At 40.1% G+C, this 26124-nt stretch overlaps 1 protein-coding gene across 1 annotated transcript in view; it reads left to right on the top strand.

Annotated features, from left to right (window-relative positions):
• Positions 1-26124, top strand: part of LOC135222899 (pre-mRNA-splicing factor 38A-like) — a 105799-nt gene that overhangs the window by 24240 nt on the left and 55435 nt on the right. Inside the window, exon 2 of the mRNA XM_064261286.1 lies at positions 4199-4358. Coding sequence (XP_064117356.1) covers positions 4199-4358 — 160 coding nt within the window. The remainder of the gene's footprint in view (positions 1-4198; positions 4359-26124) is intronic.

Raw genomic sequence — 26124 nt, 5'->3', positions numbered from 1 at the left:
TTCGGTGACAGTAATCAAGAAGTCAGCTATGCTAACAGGTAAGGAATCAAGATGTCAATCATCTGCACTGAGGTGTTCCTAAATCCTTCTTATTCTGTCCCTTCCCACCTCCAATGGTGGATTCAGCTATATATATATCGACAGGTAAGTTTCATGAACAAATGTTATTGTTATGATACAATAAAGTTTGTTCATACTTACCTGGCAGATATATATAATTAAAGTACCCACCCACCTCCCCTCAGGGACAGTGGTATGAAAAAATCTGAATAGAAAATGGGAATGATTCCTGATATCCGCCTCCCAGCGGCGGGGGGGAATGGGTACTAACCACCTGGCCGCCCACTGCGTGTGCCGGGAGTTTTTGAAATTCTGTCGGACGTCGGAGAATACAGCTATATTATATCTGCCAGGTAAGTATGAACAAACTTATTGTATCATAACAATAACATTTTTCTCTTGGCCCTAAACTGCCAAGAAAATATTGAAGTTTTTGAGCATTGGAATCTCGCATCTTATTCAGTGGAGACTTGGCAACGATTTTTTATCAGCATATGTCTGTTAAAAGAAATTTAACCCTCTATTCCTGACTCAACGATTTCGGAGAGAAGTTTCGTTGTCCAGACAGGATACTTATGTTTTCTTCTACGAAAGAAGAAATGGTTAAAACATTTTTCCTACAGAGTCTTTTGAATACGAGGAGGACTCGAAATAGATCCCAAAAGACATTCAGAGAGATACATTAGAGCTAGAAATCAGGGGTCCGCCCAATTTCAGCTCGGAGTTACCTTCAGCTTCCAGGCTCCTTCCCTTCCTTAGAGCAAGGATAGGGAAGATTCGGCAACGAGAAACCTCATCGTCATTTCAGAAGAGATCTCATTAGCAAAGGAAGTAATCACGAAGGATCCTCATCGGATAAAGACTCTTATCTCTCGCACTGTTAGATTCCTATCGTCTACTAGATGCAGCTGGATACAATCACCTCCCATTGCCGGAGAGGCCGAAAGCTCAGAGTGGAAGAATTTCTTCCGTTCTTCTCCTGTCTCCTGATGAACCATTGTGGTTCTTCAGGACTTTAAGACAATGTAACGCAAGCCAGACGCCAAGTGCCGTAATGTCATTGTCTGATGAAGAGACAGAGCGGGCCTCCAACCTGGCGCATATGCGCTAGAGGCGAACAAATCGGACAGATAAGAATGTCCGATGTGTACATCGCCAGGCAACCTCGAGACTACCAAGCTAGAAGCTCAAGCAAGTGGGAAGGATCCAGCCAGGCTCCAGATGCTAAAAAAGAGCCAACCTGGAACCAGGAGCGAGGAGTCAGCCAGACATCAGGCAAACTCGAAACGCCAACAGGTGCAAGGCACCAGTCAGGCGCGAGGCGCCAGCCAAGCGCGAGGAGCCAACCAGGCATGAGGCGCCAGATAGGTGCGAAGCTCAAGCCAGGCGTGAGGTGCCAGCGAGGCGTCAGCCAGGCGCGAATCTCCAGCTAAGGCGCGAGGCGTCAACCAGCTGCGAGGCGCCAGTCAAGCGAAAGGTACCAGTAGGCTCCAACCAAGAGCGAAGCACCAGCCAGGCACGAGGTTCCTGCCAGGCTTCAGGCTTCAGACGGGAGAGATCCATTTCAAGAAAGCCCTGGTCTTCTTTGAAACATGGAGATCTAGGCACTTCATAGTGACTTGATTCCTTCAAACAGCTGAGAATTAAAAGCGCAGGAAGTGCGCACTTTTGCAAATTCTTGTTCTTTACATAACAATATGTTATATAAGACATATTAGCTGTGTTGTACGGTAGAGGCAACTCTGTGTTGACTTCTCATTACACAAAGGATGTCAAGTTAACCTACGAGAGATCCTTCTCTTTTGGTTTATACGTTTCTGCAGATACGTTACTGGGATAAGGAGCCGACACTGATCCTTAACTTTGAGTTAAAGTTATGTAATTTAGTGAAATTATTGGGGTTTTTGAAAGGAGTGTGGGGATAACTCTTTTCAATTTGAGCGCGAACCCTCGTGTTAGGATCAGGTGATCGGGATCGGTGTTGCGCTCCTTAGTTATGCCAATAGGCATAGGTGTATTGTCATATAAGTGGATTAGCACCCATTGACAAGTACCTCTTAGGCTCTGCCGAGTAAGTGGATAAGACCCCATCGGCAGACCCACAAGAACTCTTGGCCACAGATCACATATCTCGCTAAAGTTTCTTGAGGTGATGCAGACTCCGTGGCAACAGCCATGTGAAGTCTACCACCTATCAGATAGGAACCAAGGTTTATTTATACCTACAACATATGTTGTTTACCTGTCTATTCCATGTTAGCTGTCTCTTACCCTCCACCAAAGGGTGTCAATCAGCTATGTATATATCTGACAGGTAAGTTGATTGTATGAAAATGATATTATGATACAATAAAGTTTCATACATACTTACCTGGCAGATATATACGATTAATGGCCCACCCAGCCTCCCCGCAGGAGACAGGTGGAAGAGAGAAAATATGATAGAAAACGGGAATGGTTCCTAATCCTGCCACCCAGGGCAGGACGGTAGTCATCTGACCTACCTGCAGCGTGTGCCGCGAAATTTGAATTTCTGTCGGGGACGACGGAGTCTTAGCTATGTATATATCTGCCAGGTAAGTATGTATAAAACTTATTGTATCATAACAATATCATTTTATTAATACCTACAACATATGTTGTTTACCTGTCTATTTCAGTAGTTAGCTGTCTCTTACCCACCACCAATGGGTGCCAATCAGCTAAGTATATATCTGGCAGGGAAGTTGAATGTATAAAAATGATATTGTCATGATACAATAAAGTTTTATACATACTTACCTGACAGATATATACGATTAATGGCCCACCCAGCCTCCCTGCAGGAGACAGGTGGAAGAGAGGAAATCTGATTAGAAAACGGGAATGGTTCCTAGTCCTACCACCCAGGGCAGTGCGGTAGATCACCTGACCTACCTGTAGCGTGTGCCGCGAAATTTGAATTTCTGTCCTGGGACGACGGAGTCTATAGCTAAGTATATATCTGCCAGGTAAGTATGTACAAAACTTTATTGTATACTAACAATATCATTTTTCATAAACTACTTTTAAATCAACGTACTGATTTCCATGCTACTAAAGCACTCAGTATTTCTAACATTGTACTAATGTATGGTAGTAAACAGAATTGACAGATGTGCTTAATTAAGCCTTTTACTCTTAGAAAAAAGACCAACTTCTTACCTTACTCAGACTATTTCGAACAAGCGGTGCTTTATGACACATCTGTGATGCAGAGCCATCCATCCCCCTTGAAGTATAATTATTTAAAAGATATATATATTGTATAATATATTAATTTGTTTAAAAAAATTTTGTAATACCCAGGATAACCATAAGTCAAACAACCATTTGATAAGATATAGTGGAGGATACGGTATACCAACATCACTGATACACGTCACCACACTTGCAGGTGCTTAGTGGCATGGAAATCCATATATCGGTTTAAAAGTTGTTCACGAAAAAAACTCTATTTCATGGTCTCTGAAATGCATAGTGGGCTGTGTAAGCATATCCATTCACTTGTTACTGTTAGTGACTTACTCTACGTGGTGGACGGCCCCAGCCTTGTGACGTCATATTATGTATACGTCATGAATGGTTTTAGAATCCTTTTCTGTGATTTTCTTGGTTCTGCCATCGGCAACTTCATTTTATTCTATAAATATCAAAACTATCAAAATTAGGTACTAAATAATACTTGCAAAAATTTGGTAGCGTTACAAAATATACACTTGCCAACTTTCACTTTATCTGATGCTCTGATAAAAAAATTATTGCCAAAAAACAGCATTCCACCAGCTCTGGATCCCTTAATTTATCATGATTGGACAACATATTCTCTTTCCTATCTGCGTTTTTAGTTACTCTGCTCTTCAGACAGACATTGTATCTAACAAATTCAAATTGACCTGGGAGTGTGACATAGATTTATGACATCAGGTTTCCAGAAACTTGTATTGTATGCTGAAATATTTATAAGTGACATATAGTATAAGATGTGCAGAATTATTGTAATGATTGCTTAAGTTATACCCAGTACATAATTAAATATATTGTAGTGATATGAGACGTTTTTTTATAAGGTTTTACTTGTGATGTTTTGTTCATGTACTCCCAATCTCTCATCTTACAGCTGAACTGTTAGTCGATAAAGCTATGGAACTACGAAGTATTGGGGGCGTTTATGGTGGCAACATAAAACCGACTCCTTTTTTGTGCCTTATTTTGAAGATGTTGCAGATCCAGCCTGAAAAAGATATCATCATAGAATTTATAAAGCAAGATGAATTCAAGTTAGTATTATTCATTAATTTTTACCTTTGCATGTTTTCATATGAAGCTGGTCTGGGGAATCCCAAGTTGAACATAAAGATAGAGAATAAGGCTCCATTGTGACAAAGAAATGAGGACTAAGAAAAGGAATGTGGTATATAGTTCCACCAAAAAGTTATCTTCTTTCTGGGAAAGGCCACGAACTTTCAGCAAGTTCATGGCCCTTCCCAGAAGGAAGATAACGTTTTGGTGGACTGCATACTACAGCTATTTATTTATATGATGATGCAAAAACTAAGTACTACGTTATTATAACATCAGCAGTAAAGGAAGTTAATGAGATTGCTGAAACTGGTTTTCATCAACTATCCTAGTCAGCCAAGGAACAGTTTTTGCTTAAGCACATTTCAGGGCGGCTTCCACATTCATTCGAGACCTTAGTTTTAATTTTATAACAAGTAAGCTGCAAAACCCAGGTTCAGTTTCACACATTGATACTACGTGATGGAAAAAAAAAAAAAAAAAAAAAAAAAAAAAAAAAGCAACTGAGAATGGAGAGGCTCCTGACATATGGATATGATTTGGATATTTTACATCAGAACCTGATTAAAGATTTTTCTCAAATAGATCACAAGCACTAGAGCCATTCACAAGTTCAATAAACTCTACCTTAATAGCATCATTAACAAAAGCAACATCTGTATGGAAAGGGTCTCTAATTAGCTTAAAGTTTCCTTCAGACACATCAGGAAAGTACAGGCAGTCCCCAGCTTACGACGGATTCACCTTATGACGTTCTGAGGTTATGGCACTTTTCAATTACATTCATCAGAAATTATTTCCAGGGTTATGCCGCTTACAACGCCGATATGACGGAAGAAATATGACTCCAAAAATGCAAAATAATCAATATTTGAAATTTTCTTTATTGAAAAATGCAATACAAATGCAGTTTACATAGTTTTTAACCCTTTAACGCCGATTGAACATATTAAATGTGGACTAAAATTGTCTGTCATATGCCGATTGGACGTATGGTACGTCGACGAAAAGGTTTTTTTTTTTAAATTCGCGGAAAAATAGTTATAGGCCTACTAGGCGAAAACTTTTGAATCATGCGCCTTGGGGGATGCTGGGAGCTCACAGATCAAGGCGTTGTTTTGTTTGCAATCGTTACCCAGGCGCACAAGCGTGAATTTCTTTCTTTCTCCACTAAAAAAAGCATCAGCGACCACATCTCGAAATGATTTCGTCACTTTGTTATAATTTTTGCACCATTTTATATTAGCGTTACATGGAGTATTATATATGAAAATGTGTGTAATTTCATGTAGATACAACTAAAAAACCAAAAAAAACTCATGGGTTGTAGCTTTCATCAGTTTTGAAATATTTTCATATAAATAATGAATGGTGTGCCAAAATTTCAACCCTTCGGGTCAATTTTTGACTTGTAAGCTAAAATTCCTACATTCTAGTAATATTCAATCATTTACCTTTATTTTGCAACAAATTGGAAGTCTCTAGTACAGTATTTTGATTTATGGTGAATTTATGAAAAAAAAAAAACATTTTCCTTATGTCCGCGTGGTAACTCCTCCGAAAAAAAATCAAACATTTTTTCGTCCAATTGTCGTAATGTTTGCACCATTTGAAATTAGCCATTACATAAAGTTTTATATATGAAAATGTGCGCAAATAACGATAAGTGCCAAAATTTCAACCTTTGGTCAACTTTGACTCGACTGAAATGGTAAAAAGACGCAATTGTAAGCTAAAAATATTACATTCTAGTAATATTCAAACATTTACCTTTATTTTGCAACAAATTGGAAGTCTCTAGCACAATATTTCGATTTATGGTGAATTTATGAAGTAAACTTTTTCCTTTCGTCCGTGCGGTAACCCTTCCAAAAAAATCATAAATTTTTTTGTCCGATTGTCGTAATGTTTGCACCATTTTAAATTAGCCGTTAAAGTTTTATATATGAAAATGTTTGCAATTTCATTTAGAATACAACTAAAAACTACCCATGGTTGTAGCTTTTGTCAGTTTTGAAATATTTTCATAAAAATAATGATAAATAGAAAAAATTTGTCCTTTGGTCAACTTTAACGCCCCCCCCGACCGGAATGGTCGAAAAACTGCAATTGTAAGCTACAAACACTTACAGTCTAGTAATATTCAATCAAGTACCTTCATTTTGCAACAAACGGGAAGTTCTCGAGCACAATATTTCGATTTTATGGTGAATTTTGAAAAACAGTCTTTTTTTTTTACGTCCGTGCGTTACGAATTCATGCATCATGATGTGATAATATTTTCTCTGTGTTGCCTTGATCGTTTTACAATGTGTTATATACCAAAATGATTGCAATTTAGTGTACAATACAATGAAAAAATTAACTCGTTAGCTTTAACCGTTTTGCTCACAGCGCGATTTGTATACAATTATACAAAAAAATTTTTGCGCTGTCATATATCCCAACATTTATATATGATAATGATATTTTTTTCATTTCTGATGATTGCATACTAAACTTCAGGCAATGACAAAAAAAGGAGCCAAAAATGAACTTGTTAATCTTGAAAAAACTAAGAGTGCTGTGATTTTTTGAAAAAAAACATTTTCCGCTTCGGCGCTCACTCGCGAACGCCGCCGGCATATGGGAGATGATTTTTAAAATACGGCTTAGGTGTTGAAGGGTTAATATATAGTAGTGCCTCAGGATACGAAATTAATCCGGTCCCTGGGTTATGACGGGTCCGGCTTACGACGTTCCGAGGTTACGACGCTTTTTCTTAAATATTCATGAAAAATCCGCCCCTGGGTTACGACGCTGATGACGCTACCGACGCTCCGAGTGTACGCGAATTTTAAAAAAACCATACTATGATAGAATCCTTTATAGTTTAGCACAGTTGTCCTCATCTCTCTCTCTCTCTCTCTCTCGCTCTCTCGCTCTCTCTCTCTCTCTCTCTTTGTATTTTCGACGAAAATAATCACTAATTAGTGTATTTTGATGTTTATTTTCATGACTAAATACATTTTCATAAAATATAAAAATAAATCAGGACTGCTATCATGAGCCAACAAATACCTATGTATTTTTAGAATTCTTCTTCTGTTTTAATATTACGTTATGTAATGTTTTCATTATAGCTGTCAGTATAACTCGGTATCTCCATAAAAAATAAAAAATAATAATCTCTCTCTCTCTCTCTCTCTCTCTCTCTCTCTCTCTCTCTCTCCTACAAAGATGTATAATGTTTTTTTGGTATGATAAATAAATGATTACTATTTTCAAATATAATATTAATTAATATACAGCAAAAATATCAATTTCATTAAAGAAAATACCAGAGTGAATTAGTAAGATTTTAGCTTATTTAAAAAATTATGGAAGAATGAAGAAATCCCAGTCTTCTCTGTAACCTTTCCCTCGAGATCCAGGTTTTACTAAAAACTGTCAGATATATCAAGTCTGGTTTTGACAGCCAGGAGGGGAAGAGTGGGGGAAGGGGGAGCTGCAGTGTTGCAATGACGTGGTCCTGAAATTTCCCCCCCCCCCCCTCTCTCTCTCTCTCTCTCTCTCTCTCTCTCTCTCTCTCTCTCTCTCTCTCTCTCTCTCTCTCTCTCTCTCTCTCTCTCTCTCTCATTTACTGAGACTCGAGATTTTTATGTACTTGTACTATATGTTTTAAATACTTTCAAATAATAATAATAATAATAATAATAACTGTAATTAAAAAATTCATATGTGATAGTATTTTTAAAAGAAAATTACAATACGTACTAATCTTATCCATGTCACTTTTAATTAAGGTTAACTCTCTCTCTCTCTCTCTCTCTCTCTCTCTCTCTCTCTCTCTCTCTCTCTCTCTCTCTCTCTCTCGTAGTAGCCATCTTGCCTTAGTGAGACGTTTCTGCGCGAAGTCAGATTAATCAACAGATATCACAAGTTAAACATACGTCTAGAATTTGAGAAATATCTAGAAGTGTTTGCGAACTATCGGTGATAAAGATTAGTGTGAAATAAAATAGTAGGATAAAGCGTCTTCTAAGTTAGTTTATCAAGTGAAATACTGTAAATCAGAACAAGATGGCAGTAAGTTCCAACTGCGGGAAAAAATGGCGAGATTTAGCGCTTTGGCAAATTTCTCAATCGATGAGGTAGCAGGAAGGGAACTGGCATTTCTCAGCTATGAGATCAGCAACAGTCCTAACAAAAAGATACAAAAGCATCATAGATATATAGAAGGATATAATCCTTCAAAACTGGAAACAAATCATCTGAAAAAACATCTTGAAAATAATTGAAGAAGTTCCAAAATAAAATCCAAGTGTCAAGAGACTCATAAGAAAAATATACATAAACAACATATTCGACAAAGAAAATGAATAAGGTGAACCTTGGTGAATATCCTAATTGATGAATTAGGAAAACAAAAAAGAATGCCAAAAGCATGCTAAAACTGTGTAAGGTGTGGGTGTATAGCATAGTTAATCCACAAAACCTAATCAGAAAATGTGCTGCATGCAACATTCCGACCCATCCACAGTGTGCTGAGGTAATGCAAGATATGAGAAAAGACACAAGAATTTTTTGCTCAACATGTCTACCATGGATAGACAATGTTATTAAATCAAGATTGAATGTACAAATAGTTGAGGATGAAGAAGAAGAGGAAAACGTAAGAGAAGTAAACAAAACTGAAATGACAGAAAAAGATAAGGAAAACAAAGAACAAGATAAAAGTATGGATGCAGAGATACTCATTGATACTACATATGAGGCTATAAAGCAGCATACCTACGAAGAAATAAATTACGATATGACAACACAAAAGAAAATCCCGAAGAGGCTCTACCCAGATCTACACAATGACGGGGGAAAGAGGAAAAAAATATACAAAAAAGACAAAGTCTGCAACCTTTTGAAAAGAGGGAATTGCAGATTTGGAGAAAAATGTTACTACAAACATCCTAAGGTATGTCACAACTATGAAATATATGGTAAATGTGCATACCTAGATGGCTATGAGGATGATTGTAGAGATCTACATCCAAAAATATGCAAAAACCTAAAAGAAGGAAAAGGATGTAAGTTCGACAAAAAATGTAAATACAGTGGTCCCCCCGTATTTGCGGGGGATGCGTACCAGACCCCCCCGTGAATAGTTAGAACCCGCGAATGTTTGGAACCCCTATAAAAATGCTAAAAACAGCCTATTTTGTTAGTTAAAACTCAAGAAAAACCCACTAAAAATTTTCATACATGGTTTTTTTAATAGTTTTATCACAAAAAGTGCATTTTATGATGAAATTCATAAAAAAAACCAGGAATTTGTGGATATTTACCATAGAAAAATACCGCGAATGCGCAAATTTTCCGCGAATAATGCAGGGAAACGTTCCCGAGAGAAATCCGCGAATGTGTGAGTCCGCGAATCTGGAGAACGCGAATACGGGGGGGCCCACTGTATATGCACCCTGTAGCCAAGAAACATAATCAAATAAATAACCAATCAAGTAATAAAATCCAAAATAAGAAAGAAACAAATAAAGAGAGGAATGAAGAAAGAATATCAGGTAAAAGAAAAAAGCAAGCCATCAACGAGATATGCAGAGGTGTCAGCAAAAAATTTCAAAGCATCAGCTCCAAGATTCTACTCAAGAGATAATAACTGTTTTTATTATGCAAGAGGATATTGCAGATATGGAGAAAATTGCAGATTCAGACACAAAATGAATAATTATGATGAAGGAAGAACAGATATTATGGAAAAGTTGGATTTTTTAATGTCAGAATTTCTGGAATGAAAAAAAAAAGAAAACATACCAGAACAGGAAAGAGACATGGGAAAATCCTTATTATTACCAATATTAAATGAAGGAGAAAAACACGCAAACCATCATAGTGATGAATGCGCAGGGTTTAGTTACGAGTAACTCAAAAAGAAAAAATAGAGTACTTAGAAGAACTAACCCAAATTGAAAGAAAATAGATAAAATGAATATAAGTGAAACTTGGTATTCCCAAGAGACTGGGAATGATGATCAAATAAAAGGGTTCCAAACTTATAGATCAGATAGAAAAAATAGGAATCAAGGGGGAAACCGCAATATATGGGAAAGACAAAAAACAAGGAAAAATATATGAGAAATATAGTAACTCAGAATGTGAACTAATAGCGGTAGAATTTGAATCTGAAAAATTAATGAACATAGTAATATATAGACCTCCTAATACTAAAGAGTTTGACTTAATAATAGAAAAATTGGATGATATATGTAGAAATCACAAGGACTGGACTATTCTCCTATCTGGAGACTTCAACTTTCCTTTCGTAGACTGGAAAGAAACGAATAGGAGATTGTGGATGTACTTATACATATAAAAAAGAGAGTAATAGTAGTGCAGAAGATAAGAGGCAATTCGAAAAGCTATTAGATATGCTACTAGAATACAACATTCAACAAATAAATCACCTGCCAACAAGAAAGGAAAATACTTTAGACCTAGTATTTGTGAACGAGATGAATTATGTTAAAGAAATAATAGTTTATAATGCGAGTATTTCAGACCATAATGTCATAGAATTAACAGTCCATTCCCAAAGCAAGTGGAAAACAGAGATAAGCAAGAAATGAAAAAAGTGGGAAGGATATGGAAAATACAACTTCTACAGTAAAAAATAAAAATTTAAAATGGTCAGAAAAAAAATGAAGAATTAAACAAAGATTGGGATAACATTTTCGTAAGTGATGACATAAGGGTAAATACAGGAGATATATATAAAAATATTAGAGAAAATAGTGGATAAATATATACCGAAGAAGAAAAGTAAACATCAGTCATGCATACCAAGAGACAGAAGGATCTTGTTCCAGAAAATCAGAAAGTGGAAAAAAGGTCTTGCAAAAGAAAATAATGCATGGAAAGTTATAGAACTAAAAAGTAAGATAGAAAATGCAGAACAAAAGATTATACAATCAAGAAAAATGAAAAATGGGACTTGGAAGAAAAAACCCTATTAAATATCAAGCAAAAAACCCCTAACTATTATACTCATATGCGAAGAAGATGAATAAAAGAAGAATAGAAATAGGCCCTCCAAGAATTGAAGGGAGATTAACGAATGAAAAAAAGGAAATTTGCAACATATTGGCAGAACGATATAAGAGAGAATTCACCCCTAGAATAGATAATGATATAGAAGTAAGGGATGAAAATAGTGAATATTTAGCTGACATAGATATTAATGAAGCTGATATTGTGCAGGCTATTAATGAAATTAAAAATGGAGCTGCTGCAGGGCCGGATGGAGTGCCTGCTATTTTGTTAAAGAAAGTAGTTCATTCTATCGTAAAGCACTTGCATATTATTAAGACAAAGTGTAGATACAGGCAAGATTTATGATGAGCACAAATTAGCATATATTACCCCTACTTTCAAAAGTGGATCAAGACTAGAGGCAAGTAATTATAGGCCTGTGAGTCTAACACACATATTTTGAAAATTGTGTATGAAAGGGTAATGAAGAAAAATATTATGAAACATTTAATAAAAAATAATTGGTTTAATAAAGGACAACATGGTTCGTACCCGGAAAAAGTACACAAACCCAACTGTTAGTCCACCGTGAGAACATATTCAAAATATGAAAACGCGAAATGAAACAGATGTGGTTTATCTAGACTTTTGCAAAAGCTTTTGACAAAGTAGACCATAATATATTAGCGAAGAAAATTAGAAAACACAATATCGTGGAGAAAGTAGGAAGATGGTTAAAAGAATTTTTACACAACAGAAAACAGATAGTTATTGCAAACGACGAGAAATCGGATGAAGCCAAGGTAATATCCGGTGTGCCACAAGGTACGGTGTTAGCTGCAATACTGTTTGTTATTATGATTGAAGACATAGACAGTAATGTTAAGGATTCGGTAGTGAGTAGTTTCGCAGATGACACAAGAATAAGTAGAGAAATTACTTGTGATGAAGATAGGAACGCTCTACAAAGAGACCTTAACAAAGTATATGATTGGGCAGAGGTAAATAGGATGGTATTTAACTCTGATAAATTTAAATCAATAAATTATGGAGACAGAGAAAGAAAGCTATATGCATATAGGGGACCTAATAATGAGACAATCACAAATAAGGAAGCAGTTAAAGACCTTGGTGTGATGATGAATAGGAACATGTTATGCAATGATCAAATAGCAATTCTGTTGGCAAAATGTAAAGCAAAAATAGGGAATGTGTTGTTACGGCACTTCAAAACAAGAAAAGCTGAACACATGATTATGCTTTATAAAACATATGTTCGTAGTCCACTTGAATATTGCAATATGATATGGTACCCACACTATAAGGATATTGCACAAATAGAGAGTGTACAAAGGTCCTTTACAGCTAGAATAGAAGAAGTTAAAGACCTTGACTACTGGGAAAGACTACAATCCTTAAAATTATATAGTCTAGAAAGGAGAAGAGAACGCTACATGATAATTCAGGCATGGAAACAGATAGAAGGAATAGCAGAAAACATCATGGAACTAAAAATATCAGAAAGAGCAAGCAGAGGTAGATTAATAGTGCCCAAAACTATACCAGGAAAAATAAGGAAAGCACATAGGACATTAATCCACTACGCACCAGCATCAATAATGCAGCGTCTATTCAATGCGTTGCCAGCTCATCTGAGGAATATATCAGGAGTGAGCGTAGATGTGTTTAAGAATAAGCTCGACAAATATCTAAACTGCATCCCAGACCATCCAGATTGGAAGATGCAAAATATACCGGAAGATGCACTAGCAACTCTGTAGACATTAGAGGTGTCTCACACTGAGGGACCTGGGGCAACCCGAACGAACTGTAAGGTCTGTAAGGTCTCTCTCTCTCTCTCTCTCTTGCCACACAAGATAATAATGTGTCATAGTGGTAACTCACTCCCTCTCTTTCGCTGGAAGCGTTATAAGTATTTTTTGAGAGAACAGAGAGATAAACACTCTCTCTCTCTCTCTCTCTCTCTCTCTTACCGAGATGAAAGAATTTTTATGGTACTAGTATGTAAAATGTTTATTGATAATTTCAGTTATTTAATAATAATAATGATAATAATAATAATAAAACTTTAATTACAAAATTCATAATGGTCGTATTTTAAAGACCTTGGTGTGATGATGAATAGGAACATGTTATGCAATGATCAAATAGCAATTCTGTTGGCAAAATGTAAAGCAAAAATGGGAATGTTGTTACGGCACTTCAAAACAAGAAAAGCTGAACACATGATTATGCTTTATAAAACATATGTTCGTAGTCCACTTGAATATTGCAATATGATATGGTACCCACACTATAAGGATATTGCACAAATAGAGAGTGTACAAAGGTCCTTTACAGCTAGAATAGAAGAAGTTAAAGACCTTGACTACTGGGAAAGACTACAATCCTTAAAATTATATAGTCTAGAAAGGAGAAGAGAATGCTACATGATAATTCAGGCATGGAAACAGATAGAAGGAATAGCAGAAAACATCATGGAACTAAAAATATCAGAAAGAGCAAGCAGAGGTAGATTAATAGTGCCCAAAACTATACCAGGAAAAATAAGGAAAGCACACAGGACATTAATCCACTACGCACCAGCATCGATAATGCAGCGTCTATTCAATGCGTTGCCAGCTCATCTGAGGAATATATCAGGACTGAGCGTAGATGTGTTTAAGAATAAGCTCGACAAATATCTAAGCTGCATCCCAGAACATCCAAGACTGGAAGATGCAAAATATACCGGAAGATGTACTAGCAACTCTCTGGTAGACATTAGAGGTGTCTCACATTGAGGGACCTGGGGCAACCCGAACGAACTGTAAGGTCTGTAAGGTCTCTCTCTCTCTCTCTCTCTTGCCACACAAGATAATAATGTGTCATAGTGGTAACTCACTCCCTCTCTTTCGCTGGAAGCGTTAAGTATTTTTTGAGAGAACAGAGAGATAAACACTCTCTCTCTCTCTCTCTCTCTCTCTCTCTCTCTCTCTCTCTCTCTCTCTCTCTCTCTCTCTCTCTCTCTCTCTCTCTTTTACGAGATGAAAGAATTTTTATGGTACTAGTATGTAAAATGTTTATTGATAATTTGAGTTATTTAATAATAATAATAATAATAATAATAATAAAACTTTAATTACAAAATTCATAATGGTCGTATTTTAAAGAGATGAAAATGACCTTTCCATTTCACTAGTAAGGATAATTCCTCTTTCTTACTGAGATGAGAGAATTTTTATGGTAGATGCATGTTTATTATATTTTCAAATAATAATAATAATAATAATAATAATAACAATAATAGAAAGTAGTAATAATACGATAAACTAATTTTCAAAAGAAAATTCTTCCCTTTGTCTTTTCTGTATCAATTCATTAACTCAACTCGAGTGACACTCGGAGCTTAATGCCATACAATGGTCAATGAATTAATGGTTTTATGTAATTCTCTCTCTCTCTCTCTCTCTCTCTCTCTCTCTCTCTCTCTCTCTCTCTCTCTCTCTCTCTCTATTCTGAGATGAGATCATTTTCAGGGACATGTATGTAATAAATTTAACATTAATATTTTCCAATAATAATACTTATTAACTGTAAGTACAGAATTCATATCTGAGTATTTTAAATACAATAATCATTCCATTTCTCTCTTTTAAATACTGTAAGGACAACTCTCTCTCTCTCTCTCTCTCTCTCTCTCTCTCTCTTCTCTCTCTCTCTCTCTCTCTCACCAACAAGATACTTGTCATACATTTGGTGATTCTATTTCTTCCTTTTATCTCTCTTGCTCTCAGCAAAAGAATTGATAGACAGACATAATTGCACAGTCCTCTCTTTCTCTCTTCTCTGGAGAAATATATGTATTTATGGGAGGGGGAAAAAGTTGCCTACAGACGTTCATTTCAATCTATTGAAAACCGTTAAGGAGTTATTTTCTCTCTCTCTCTCTCTCTCTCTCTCTCTCTCTCTCTCTCTCTCTCTCTCTCTCTCTCTCTCTTGTATTTTAATGAAAATATACAGTAATTTGTGAATACAGTGGTCCCCCCGTATTCGCGGGGGATGCGTACCAGACCCCCCCACGAATAGTTAGAATCCACGAATGTTTGGAACCCCTCTCAATGCTCATAAACTCGTCCTGGACATGGCAAACACCAAAGTATCCCTTAAAAGACCATCCTTCATCAAATATACATAAAATATCCTATTATGGTTCATATTAATCTTTGAAATATTATTAATACTATTTTAAAGTAAATCTTACATTTTATGTTTTATACATAAATACATACTATGTACGTACTGAATGACTTAGTTACGTATGTGAAAATAATTGTCCCCCCACAAGTATTCCGGTCATGCACGTTTTCTTTCATACTGTTACTATTTGAGACATCCGTTTCTTTTTACAATGGAATGTGAAATCACAAATACCAAATGTCTACTTAAAGTATTATCCTACAATCAAATATACCATTGAATTGGTATTATTAATATCATTTTAAAGTAATCTTAAACATTTTTACCATTAGAAATATATAAACAGCCAATAGCAGAGAGAGAGAGAGAGAGGGTGGAGAGGAGACGAATGAGAGAGAGAGAGAGAGAGAAAGTTGTCCTTATTTAAAAGAGTGAAATGGATAGAGATTGATACTTCTTTAAAAATACTATCACATCGTGAATTTGAGATTAGTTATATTATTATTATTATTATTATTATTATTATTATTATTATTATTATTATGCGAAAATATTAATAAACATACACATGTACCATAGAAATTATCTCATATATATCAGCAAAAGAGAAAGAGATGGCAACACTGGATTTGACAGTTGGAACCCAGCCAAACAAGCTGGCTACGCAACAAGACACGGGGTTACATAACTATTTTTATTTATAAACTCAAAATCTTGCTAATTTCACTTTAGTATTTTCTTTAATGAATTATATTATTGCTGTTTACATTAATATTGATATTTGAAAATTAGTAAATCATCATCCAAAAAAAAATACATCGCTTTAAGAGAGAGAGAGAGAGAGAGAGAGAGAGAGAGAGATTATCGTAGTATTTGTAAAATACTTTCACATCATGATTTTGTAATTACAGTTATTATTATTATTATTATTATTATTATTATATTATATTATTATTTGAAAATATTAATAAACATATTACGCATATATGACCATAAAAAATCTCTCATCTCAGTAAAAGAGAGAGAGAGAGAGAGAGAGAGAGAGAGAGAGAGAGACGAGAGAGAGAGAGGGTGGAAATCTCATGAGCAGTTGATGGCAACAACAAATCAGCTCCTTCCCCCTCCGGTCACTTAACTTGATACGTATATCTGAGTTTTTTTTAGAAAGAATCTGACTGGGATTTCCTTCATTCTTCCATACCATAATTTTTTTAAATTTATAAGCAAAAATCTTACTAATTCACTATGGTATTTTCTTTAATGAATTGATATTATTGCTGTATAAATTAATATTAATATTGAAAATAGTAAATCATTTATTTATCATACAAAAAAACATACATCTAGTAGAGAGAAAGAGAGAGAGAATTATTATTTTTATTATGTGATATTTAAATTTTATTAAACTACATAATACAGTATTAATCAAAATTAATATTTGAAAATTAGTAAATCATTTTTGTATCATAAAAATGTATTTAGTCATGAAAATAAACATCAAAATACACTAATTAGTGATTATTTTCGTCGGAAAATTCCGCGAATGGGCGAGTCCGTCCGCGAATAATTTCTAGATAGGTTCCAAAGAAAACCCCGCGAATGTGTGAGTCCGCGAATCCGGAGAATGTGAATACGGGGGGAACACTGTACACAGTGTTGCACATGAAAAAAGTAAATTAGTGATAATTTTAGAGATACGGCCCCAAGAAAAATTGCAAATTAGTTGTGAAATTTTCCCTGTGGACATGTTTTCAAGAAGGTCATTCCGGCTTACGACGATTTTCGGGTTACGACGCGTCTTAAGAACGGAACCCCCGTCGTAACCCGGGGACCGCCTGTACATTCCTAGCCCTACAAAAACACCTCAGTAAATTTTATAATAAAGTTATATTGACCAATAAACAATGAATTTCAACAATTTGGACCATTCAATACCTAACATAACCTTTATTGTAGTACGTACCTGTAAATAAAGTTTATTAGTGTACATGGTACAAGAAATGCTGTATGTACATATGTAGCAAAATGTGGAACCTTACCTTTCAAGTGAGGCGATCTCCAAAAGTGGTGACAGAGGAGGAGGGCAAATGGCAGAAAACATGAACACTTAACTTTACCAAACATTAAAAAATGTCAGAAAACATTAACACTAAACTTTACGAAACACATTAACAAATGGCAGAAAACATTAACACTTCTTGATTATCTCCATCTTCGTTCTCCATAGAAAGCATCCTCTTCTTTCCGTGAACTTCGGCAACATTCTTTGGACCCATGGCTAATAACCTAAGTAATTAAGTTCACACACAACACGATAAAGTAACTTACAGTACAACGAAAGCGAAATCACTAACACGAATTTGCGTTAACAAACGAATTAGTATATGTGAATGAACGAATTCCAGTGTTTACGATAATGTTGCCGCAAAAAAATGGTCAAGGCACGCCTTTACTTAGAGGCATGATGGGACAGATGCCGACCAATAGGAGAGCAAGATCTTACAGTGGTGACTAGCATCAGGAACCAATGGCAGAGCGGGAGGATGGTGGCGAGTCTACCCAGTTGGCAGCGCGCGAGTTTTAAAATTGTTCTCAGTGGTCGGGGCGAATCTTGGACTTTACCTTTCGCAACCTGAATTATTTTCATATACAGAAGCAAAAAAAATCTTTGTCTTTGCTTTCATAACTTGGATTTGTTCCGACACGGGATACAACCTTTCGGTCCTTTTACAATAGGAAGGTTACTAGCGGCAGCTGGATAGGTCGTAAGCTTTCAAACAAGGGGTTCGGTAGTTAACTGCTTGTCCGACAGTGCGCGCGCCACGCAACTGGGAGGCGAAGAACCACTTTTGCTTTCGGCCTGCTGGCGTGTGGACGTGTGTATCATCGCTCTTTGCCCGCTTCATCGTCGTTTGTGCTTTTGCATGGTTGTGTTTTCTCTTTCTGTTTGTCTAGTGAAACTGAATTGTAAGTACAATCATTTTCCATTTTTTTCATATTACTTTAATTGTGAAGTGAAGGATCATGGATTCACCGCGCCCTCCGATTATCCGGCGACTGTGCCCCAGGACTGAAGGGCGTAAGTGCGGGAAATTCTGCAGTTTCCCGGAAATAGATCCTCATGTGTTGTATGCTCGGTGTCGGGGGCGCGAATGCTCTCGCACCGAGCCTTGTAATGTTTGTGAGAATTGGTCGGAGGTGCAGTGGGGCTTGTATGAGGGCAGGAAGAAGCGAAGACCTGCAAAGGAGTCGTCGAAAAGCTCTCCTGCGACTCCTTTGGTGACGGATACTTCGTCGTCTTTCCTGCCCCCTGCTCAGCTCCCACGTATGGCACCTTTCCCTTTGGGGGGGCCGGTATCCAGGTCCTTCTCCTCACCCGATCTGTCGAGTGTGGAAGAGGGTGCTCGGTACCCCGACGTTCAGCTGTGCTCGGGGTCTTCTGTCCGTTCGGGGTGGGCCTCATCCCCCCTCGCGCGGGTAGAAACTCCCCCCTAATCACTTGACTGTTGCTTCCACAGGTGCTTCTGCTGCAAGGGATGACCTTGGTCAGGTGTGGGCGTTTTTGGGCTTGCAGGGCGTGCCTAGTGTCCAGGGGCTGCTTTACCATTTGGCTGGGTCTGCTGCGGTCACGCATGCAACGGTGACCACTACGACTACCACCCTGTCAACTCCAGGGTACGCCGCTCCCCCCTCACCTGGTGTACTCCCCACATGCTGTGTCAGTGTCTCCTACAACCTCAGTGCAGGGTCCGATCGCCGTACCGAGGAGGGGCGTGCCGCCGCCGCCCTGGTTTGCCGTGCTGCCTCGGCCAGACTTCCGCTGCCCCAAGAGCTCGCCCCTGGACCTGCCGCCAATACCTAGGATGTCGCTGGCGCTGGCTCAACCTCCTGTGATGCCTGTACCGACTGCCGTACCTGCCCAGACTATGCCAACCGCTCCTGCCGTTCCCGATGTTCCTGCTGTTCCTGAGATGTCCGCACCTGCCGATGTCGTTCCTGCTCGTGGCGTTGCTGTTCCAGACATTGGTCTATCCGGACAGGAGCGTCCGGGCCCTGTTGCTTCGGCAACAGCAGCCCCGGCTCCGCCCTGGATGGTAGACTTAACGTCTGTCCTGAGGAAGCTGATGAAGAAGAAGAGGAAGGTGTTGTCGTCGTCTTTGTCGTCTTGTTCGTCGTCTTCGTCTGCCGCCTCTCCCCCTTCGACTTCTAAGGCTTCACAGCCGAAGAAGAAGAAGGTTGCCTCCTCCCCTCCTACTCCTTCGGGAGCTTCTCAGGGCCCGTCTCACTCCGGTGGGACGGGGGGTTCTTTCGCTGGTCCTCCTGCTCCTTCGGGAGCGGGCCCATCTCTTTTTCCGCAAGGAAGAAGACTACGGGGACCAGAGGGGTACTGGCTAACACCGGTACTTCCTCGCCTGGTGTCAGGGGCTCTGCTGTTGCATCAGGTTCCGTCTCGGCCTCTCGTTCGCGAGAGATACCGGGTGTACGGTCACCAAGAACCAGACACCAGAGCTTGCTCGGCGCCAGGTTCACGGCACGGAGCGTAAGGGTGGTGACAGCCGCTGAGGCGACTCTCACCAGGCCAGCTCTCGCTCTCGCGGCGACCAGCTGGCTACCCGGGTTGACGTGACGGTCTCTGATCGGCCACGGGCCGAGGCTGGGAAGAGGTCCCCCCGATCGCCGGCGCAATAGCAGTTTGACGCGGACAAGCACCGGTCTCACAGTGACAGTGGTCTCTGCAGGTTGCCTGACCGTCGCTCCCACAGGGAACGTACGGGTACGGCAACCAGCAGTAGCTCCTCTGACACACGAGATCGGGGCCGCTGTTCTCGGTCCAGCCGTTCTCCCCAGGGAGACGTCTCGACTAGGCCTGCAGCTCGATCACCACCGCGGGTTGGTGATCGCCTGGAGCCTTCCAAGCCCACTGGTTCTGCCAGTGAGCGAGGGGGGAGCATCAGGTCTGCCTCTCCCGTGCTTTCAACTTCCTCGGGTTACACCGGGAAGAGCGAGGCATTGCGGAGTGATCGTGAGGGGTGCGCCCAGCACAATCCCGTCACAACGCTGTACGTGCCAGGCACAGTCCTCGGATCGACCAGGACGTACGCGCAAGTAACAGGAGGAGACCGAGAGGGGTCTGTCACTGTTCCCCCCTCCTGAAGGGGGAGGGTCTCGGGATGTGCTCTTGTTCGAGGGACTTGACAGTCCTACTCCACAAGATGCAGTGACTCCTGAGATCCAGAGGAACTTTGCCGAGGTTATTGCGCTGATTCGTCAGCACAACGATCTCGGGGAAGGGTTGCCGCTCCCACCCTCCGAGCCCACGTCCCGGCTCGAGTTGTTTTTGGGGCCCGAAGAGGGAACCCAAACCGACGGTGGGGTTGCCATGATCGGAGCTTGCCGATTCTGTCTTGAACCAGGTAGAGTCTCTCGTCTCCGGACAGGAAGGCTCTCTCAAGTCAAGCAGATCGAACAAGCTGCTTCCGCCTTCTCTACTGCGACAGCGGCGTTTTTACATGCCTTAAGAGGATCCAATGCCGCCCAAACAGGTAAACCCAAAGTTAGCCAGGCTAACTCCGGGTGTGCCTCTGCAGCAGCTCCTGTCTCAGAACCTCTGGTTCTCGCAGCAAGAGGCACTGGGCCTGGAATCTACCGCTATGGCAGCTTTCCAGGCCGTCTCCTGGATAGACCTGTGGTCCCTCACAGTGTCTAGGGTCGCAGCCAACTCCGGGGGAATTTCCCCCGAAGAAGACTCGGCTTTCAGGAGACTCTGTCAGTCTGGAGGAAGAGCCATCTCCTTCCTCGCCCACCAAACGACAAACCTGTGGGCCAACCTGGTACTTCGCCGTAGGGACGCAATCCTTACCCGAGTATCCAGGGCGGCTGGGCGTGAGGCGGCGTTGGGCCTTCGCAATGGACCAGTACGGAGCTCCTCCTCTCTCTTCCCTGGAGAGATGGTGGACGCTGCGGTGGACAGACGGGGCACTGATGACAGTGACCGTCTTGTTCACCAGGCAGTTTCGAAGGCTTCTGGGCAGCCTCGGACTGCGGCCAAGCTCAAGAGCTCGGCTGGCGCTTCCTCGGCTGCTAAGACGATAGCCTCGTCGAAGCCCCGAGGAAAGACTGTCTTCTTCGACTTCTGCTAAGGGGGGCCGTAACCAGCCCTCCTCCCAGCCATCCTTCTCACGAGGGGGGTCAGGGAAGAAGTCGAAGAAAGGGGGGAAACGCTAAGGACGGCGTTCCCCCTCACCTGCTGCCGGAAGTGGGCGGGTGCCTGGCGAGCCATTGGGCAACTTGGCAGCGCTACGGCGCCGAGACCTGGATAGTAGATGTCCTTCGGGAGGGATATTTATTACCCTTCAAATCTCGGCCACCCCTCGCCTCCAACCCGGTCCAACTGCAGACTTACATTCCAGGTTCATCGAAGGACGTGGCGCTACGACAGGAGATCGAGTCCATGCTGAGCAAACGAGCTGTAGAGATCGTCACGGATCAGTCACCGGGCTTCTACAGCCGTCATTTCCTGGTGGAAAAGTCTACGGGGGGCTGGCGCCTGGTGATAGATCTCTCTCCCCTGAACCAATTCGTTCGCAGGACTCGGTTCACGATGGAGACGGCACGTTCCGTGCTCGAATCCATCAGGGAGAACGATTTCATGCTTTCAGTGGATCTGAAGGACGCGTATTTTCAAATACCCGTCCATCAATCCTCCAGAAAGTACCTCCGCTTCATCCTCGACGGGACGGTGTACCAATTCAGGGCACTTTGCTTCGGTCTCTCAATCGCCCCACAGGTGTTCACGCGAGTGTTCACTCTGGTGTCTGCTTGGGCCCATTCGCACGGGATACGTCTTATGAGGTATCTCGACGACTGGTTAGTCCTGGCGAGCTCCCGCTCGAAGTTGCTGCAGGACAGGGATCGACTACTGAAGTTTTGCCGTGATCTTGGGATCGTGGTGAACTTCAAGAAGTCCGATCTTGAACCCAAGCAGAGGATGGAGTACCTGGGTATGCTGATCGACACGGTAGCAGGGCGAGTCTTCCCCGCAGACTCTCGGATCAGCAGATTCAGGGAGGCAGCTAACCAGTTCCTGTCTTGGCAGGAACAGGCAGCTCAGCAATGGCAAGTCGTGATCGGCCACCTGTCGTCACTCGAGAAGTTAGTCCCTCACGGGCGTCTTCACCTGCGGGTCTCTTCAGTGGAGGACTGAAAGGTAGAGTTGGTCAGTCAGGTCAGACAGACCACCACCATACCTTCACCCCGTGTCCCTCACGCTGGAGGTAAGGCACAACCTAGCCTGGTGGTTCGACGACAGGAACCTCTTAACCCTTAAACGCCGACTGGACGTATTTTACGTCGACATTTTTTGTCTCTCGGGTGCCGACTGGACGTATTTTACGTCTACATAAAAAAGTTTTTTTAAAAATTCGCGGAAAAATACTTTTAGGCCTACCAGCCGAAAACTCTTGAATTCACGCCTTTTGATGCCTGGAGCTGGGAGGTCACGGATCAAGGGTTGTGTTTTTGTTTACAATCGTTATGCAGGCGCGCAAGCGCGAATTTCTTCTTGCCGACACTAAAAAGTATCTGTGACACTCTCGGAAATTATTTTGTCACTTTGACATAATTTTTTTTACCATTTTAAATTAGCCGTTACATGGAGTATTATATATGAAAATGTGCGCATTTTTATGTAAAATACAATAAAAAAATACTCATGATTGTAGCTTTTATCAGTTTTGAGATATTTTGCATTTAAATACAACGATAAGTGCCAAAATTTCAACCTTCGGTCAACTTTGACTCTACCGAAATGGTCGAAAAAATGCAATTGTAAGCTAAAACTCTTATATTTTAGTAATATTCAATCATTTAACTTAATTTTGCAACTAATTGGAAGTCTCTAGCACAATATTTCGATTTATGGTGCATTTATGAAAAAACTTTTTCCTTACGTCCGCGCGGTACTCTTCCGAAAATAATCATACATGCGATTGTGGTAATGTTTGCACATTTTAAATTAGCCGTTACATAAAGTTTTTATATATGAAAATGTGCGCAATTTCATGCACAATACAACAAAAAACAACACCCAGGATTGTAGCTTTTTTCAGTTTGAAATATTTTCATATAAAAAAATGATGTGACAAATTTTCAACCTTCGGTCAACGTTTGACCTCTACCGAAATGGTCGAAAAAAAAACGCAATTGTAAGCTAAAACGCTTATATTCTAGTAATATTCAAGCATTTACCTTCATTTTGCAACAAATTGGAAGTCTCTAGCACATATTTCGATTTATGGTGAATTTATGAAAAAAATAACATTTCTTTTTTACGTCCGCGCGGTAACTCTTCCGAAAAAATCATACGTGCGATTGTGGTAATGTTTGCACCATTTTAAATTAGCCGTTACATAACGTTTTATATATGAAAATGTCGCAATTTCATGTATAATACAACTAAAAAATAGTTGAAGGTTGTAGCTTTTTCTCATTTTTGAAATATTTGCATATAATCACGATAAATAGAAAAAAACCACGTTCGGTCAAATTTGACTCTACTGAAATGGTCGAAAAAACGCAATTGTAAGATAAAACTCTTACAGTCTAGTAATATTCAGTCATTTATCTTCATCGTGAAACAAATTCGAAGTCTCTAGCACAATATTTAAATTTATGGTGAATTTAAAAAAAAAACTTTCCTTCCCTCCGCGCGCGGATTCTCCGCCACAAATCTCCGAAATTTGTAAGTCCCATTCTCGGAATATTTGCTCCGTTTCATATTAGGCATTTATATATGAAAATGTGCGCAATTTTATGTAGAATAAAACAAAAATATTTGAAAGTTGTAGCTTTTCTTATTTCCGAAATAATTGCATATAAAAAAATATATATAAAAAAAATTCGACATTCGGTCAAATTTAACTCGTCAGATATGATCTAAAACTGCAATTGTAAGCTAATACTCTTACAGTATAGTAATATTCAATCAGTTGTCTTCATTTTGAAAGAAATTGGAAGTCTCTTGGACAATATTTAGATTTATGGTGAATTTTGAAAAAAAATATGTGTTCACGTCCGCGCGTTACAAATTCATGCATTATTTTGTGATAATATTTCTCTGTGTTGCTTTTATCGTTTTACAATTTGTTATATACCAAAATGATCGCAATTTAGTGTCATTCCAACGAAGAAAAAAAAGTAACTTGTTACCTTCAACCGTTTTGCGCACAGCGTGATTTGAATACAATTATATATGAAATTTTGTTTTTGCGCTATCATATATCGCATTATTTTTTATATATGATAATGATAGTTTTTTTCATTTCTGATGGTTGCATACTAAACTTCAGGCAATGACAAAAAAAGGAGCCAAAAATGAACTCTTAATCTTCAAAACTAAGCGCGCTATGATTTTTTGAAAAAAATATTTTTCCCGCTTCCGCGCTCACTCTGAAACGTCTCCGGCACACGGGAGACATTTTTTTTTTTACCGCTTCGACGTTTAAGGGTTAAGAGGAGTGCCTTTCACAATTCCCTCCCTAATGGACTTCACCGATAATGATGCGGATGAGATGCTGCTTTGTCCTGTGAGGGCGCTACGACGCTACCTGAAGAGAACTCGACACCTCAGGCCTGAGTGTCAACGCCTCTTCATTAGCACCGGGGTAACCAAGAAAGAAGTATCCAAGAACACTTTCTTTCTGGCTGCGTGAGGTGATCAGAAGAGCGTACGAGGCTGATGGTCCTTCCCTTGCGTTCCGCAAGAACTTCTCCGTAGCGCAGGTCCTGAAGGCAGGGGTCTGGGCCAACCAGACTACCTTCACCTCCTTCTACCTTCGGGATATTGCCCACAGGTCCTTGGATACTTTTTCCTTGGGACCCGTGGTGGCTGCTCAACACGTTGTGTAGCTAACCCAGACCCTCACAGGCTGAAACAGCATCGAGTCCTGGTGTGACTGTAAGAATGGATGAGCGAATGAGAGTGTGACTGGCTCCTCTTCCCATCTTTTTCTCCTCCTTTACCTGTGGGCAGAGGGTTACGGTCGCCACCATGCTGGATAAGGACGAGATACAGGTGGGCTATATGACAGAGCCCCATCCTATCCCTTTCACTAGGCATAGGAGCAGAATATCCACCACTTCCTCCTACAAGGGGGGGGGGGAAGTGGATGCCAACAATAGACAAACCCATAACTTTATGTTGCCTCTTGCAAACAGGAACTTGTTCTTGCTTGCTGGTACGAAGAGATACGGTTGCCTCTCTCTTAGTACTTGGTCCAGAGGTCTGACCATTGATCCTGCGGTGCACACCCCGATCAATCGGACAGAGGCTTGGATCCCTCCCTCGCTCTTACAACCAGGGAGGCTTTCCAAGGTTGGACGAACACCAGTCTGTTCACAAAAGACTCAGATTCCTCCCACCGAGAAGTGAGTCTTCCTATTGTAAAAGGACCGAAAGGTTTGTATCCCGTGTCGGAACAAATGACAATTTGTCCCAAATTGCATTTTTCCTAACTATACAAACCTGAG

This window comes from Macrobrachium nipponense, chromosome 8 (assembly GCF_015104395.2).
Source record: "Macrobrachium nipponense isolate FS-2020 chromosome 8, ASM1510439v2, whole genome shotgun sequence".
NCBI classification, from domain to species: domain Eukaryota; kingdom Metazoa; phylum Arthropoda; class Malacostraca; order Decapoda; family Palaemonidae; genus Macrobrachium; species Macrobrachium nipponense.
This window is presented reverse-complemented; position numbering and strand designations above follow the sequence as displayed.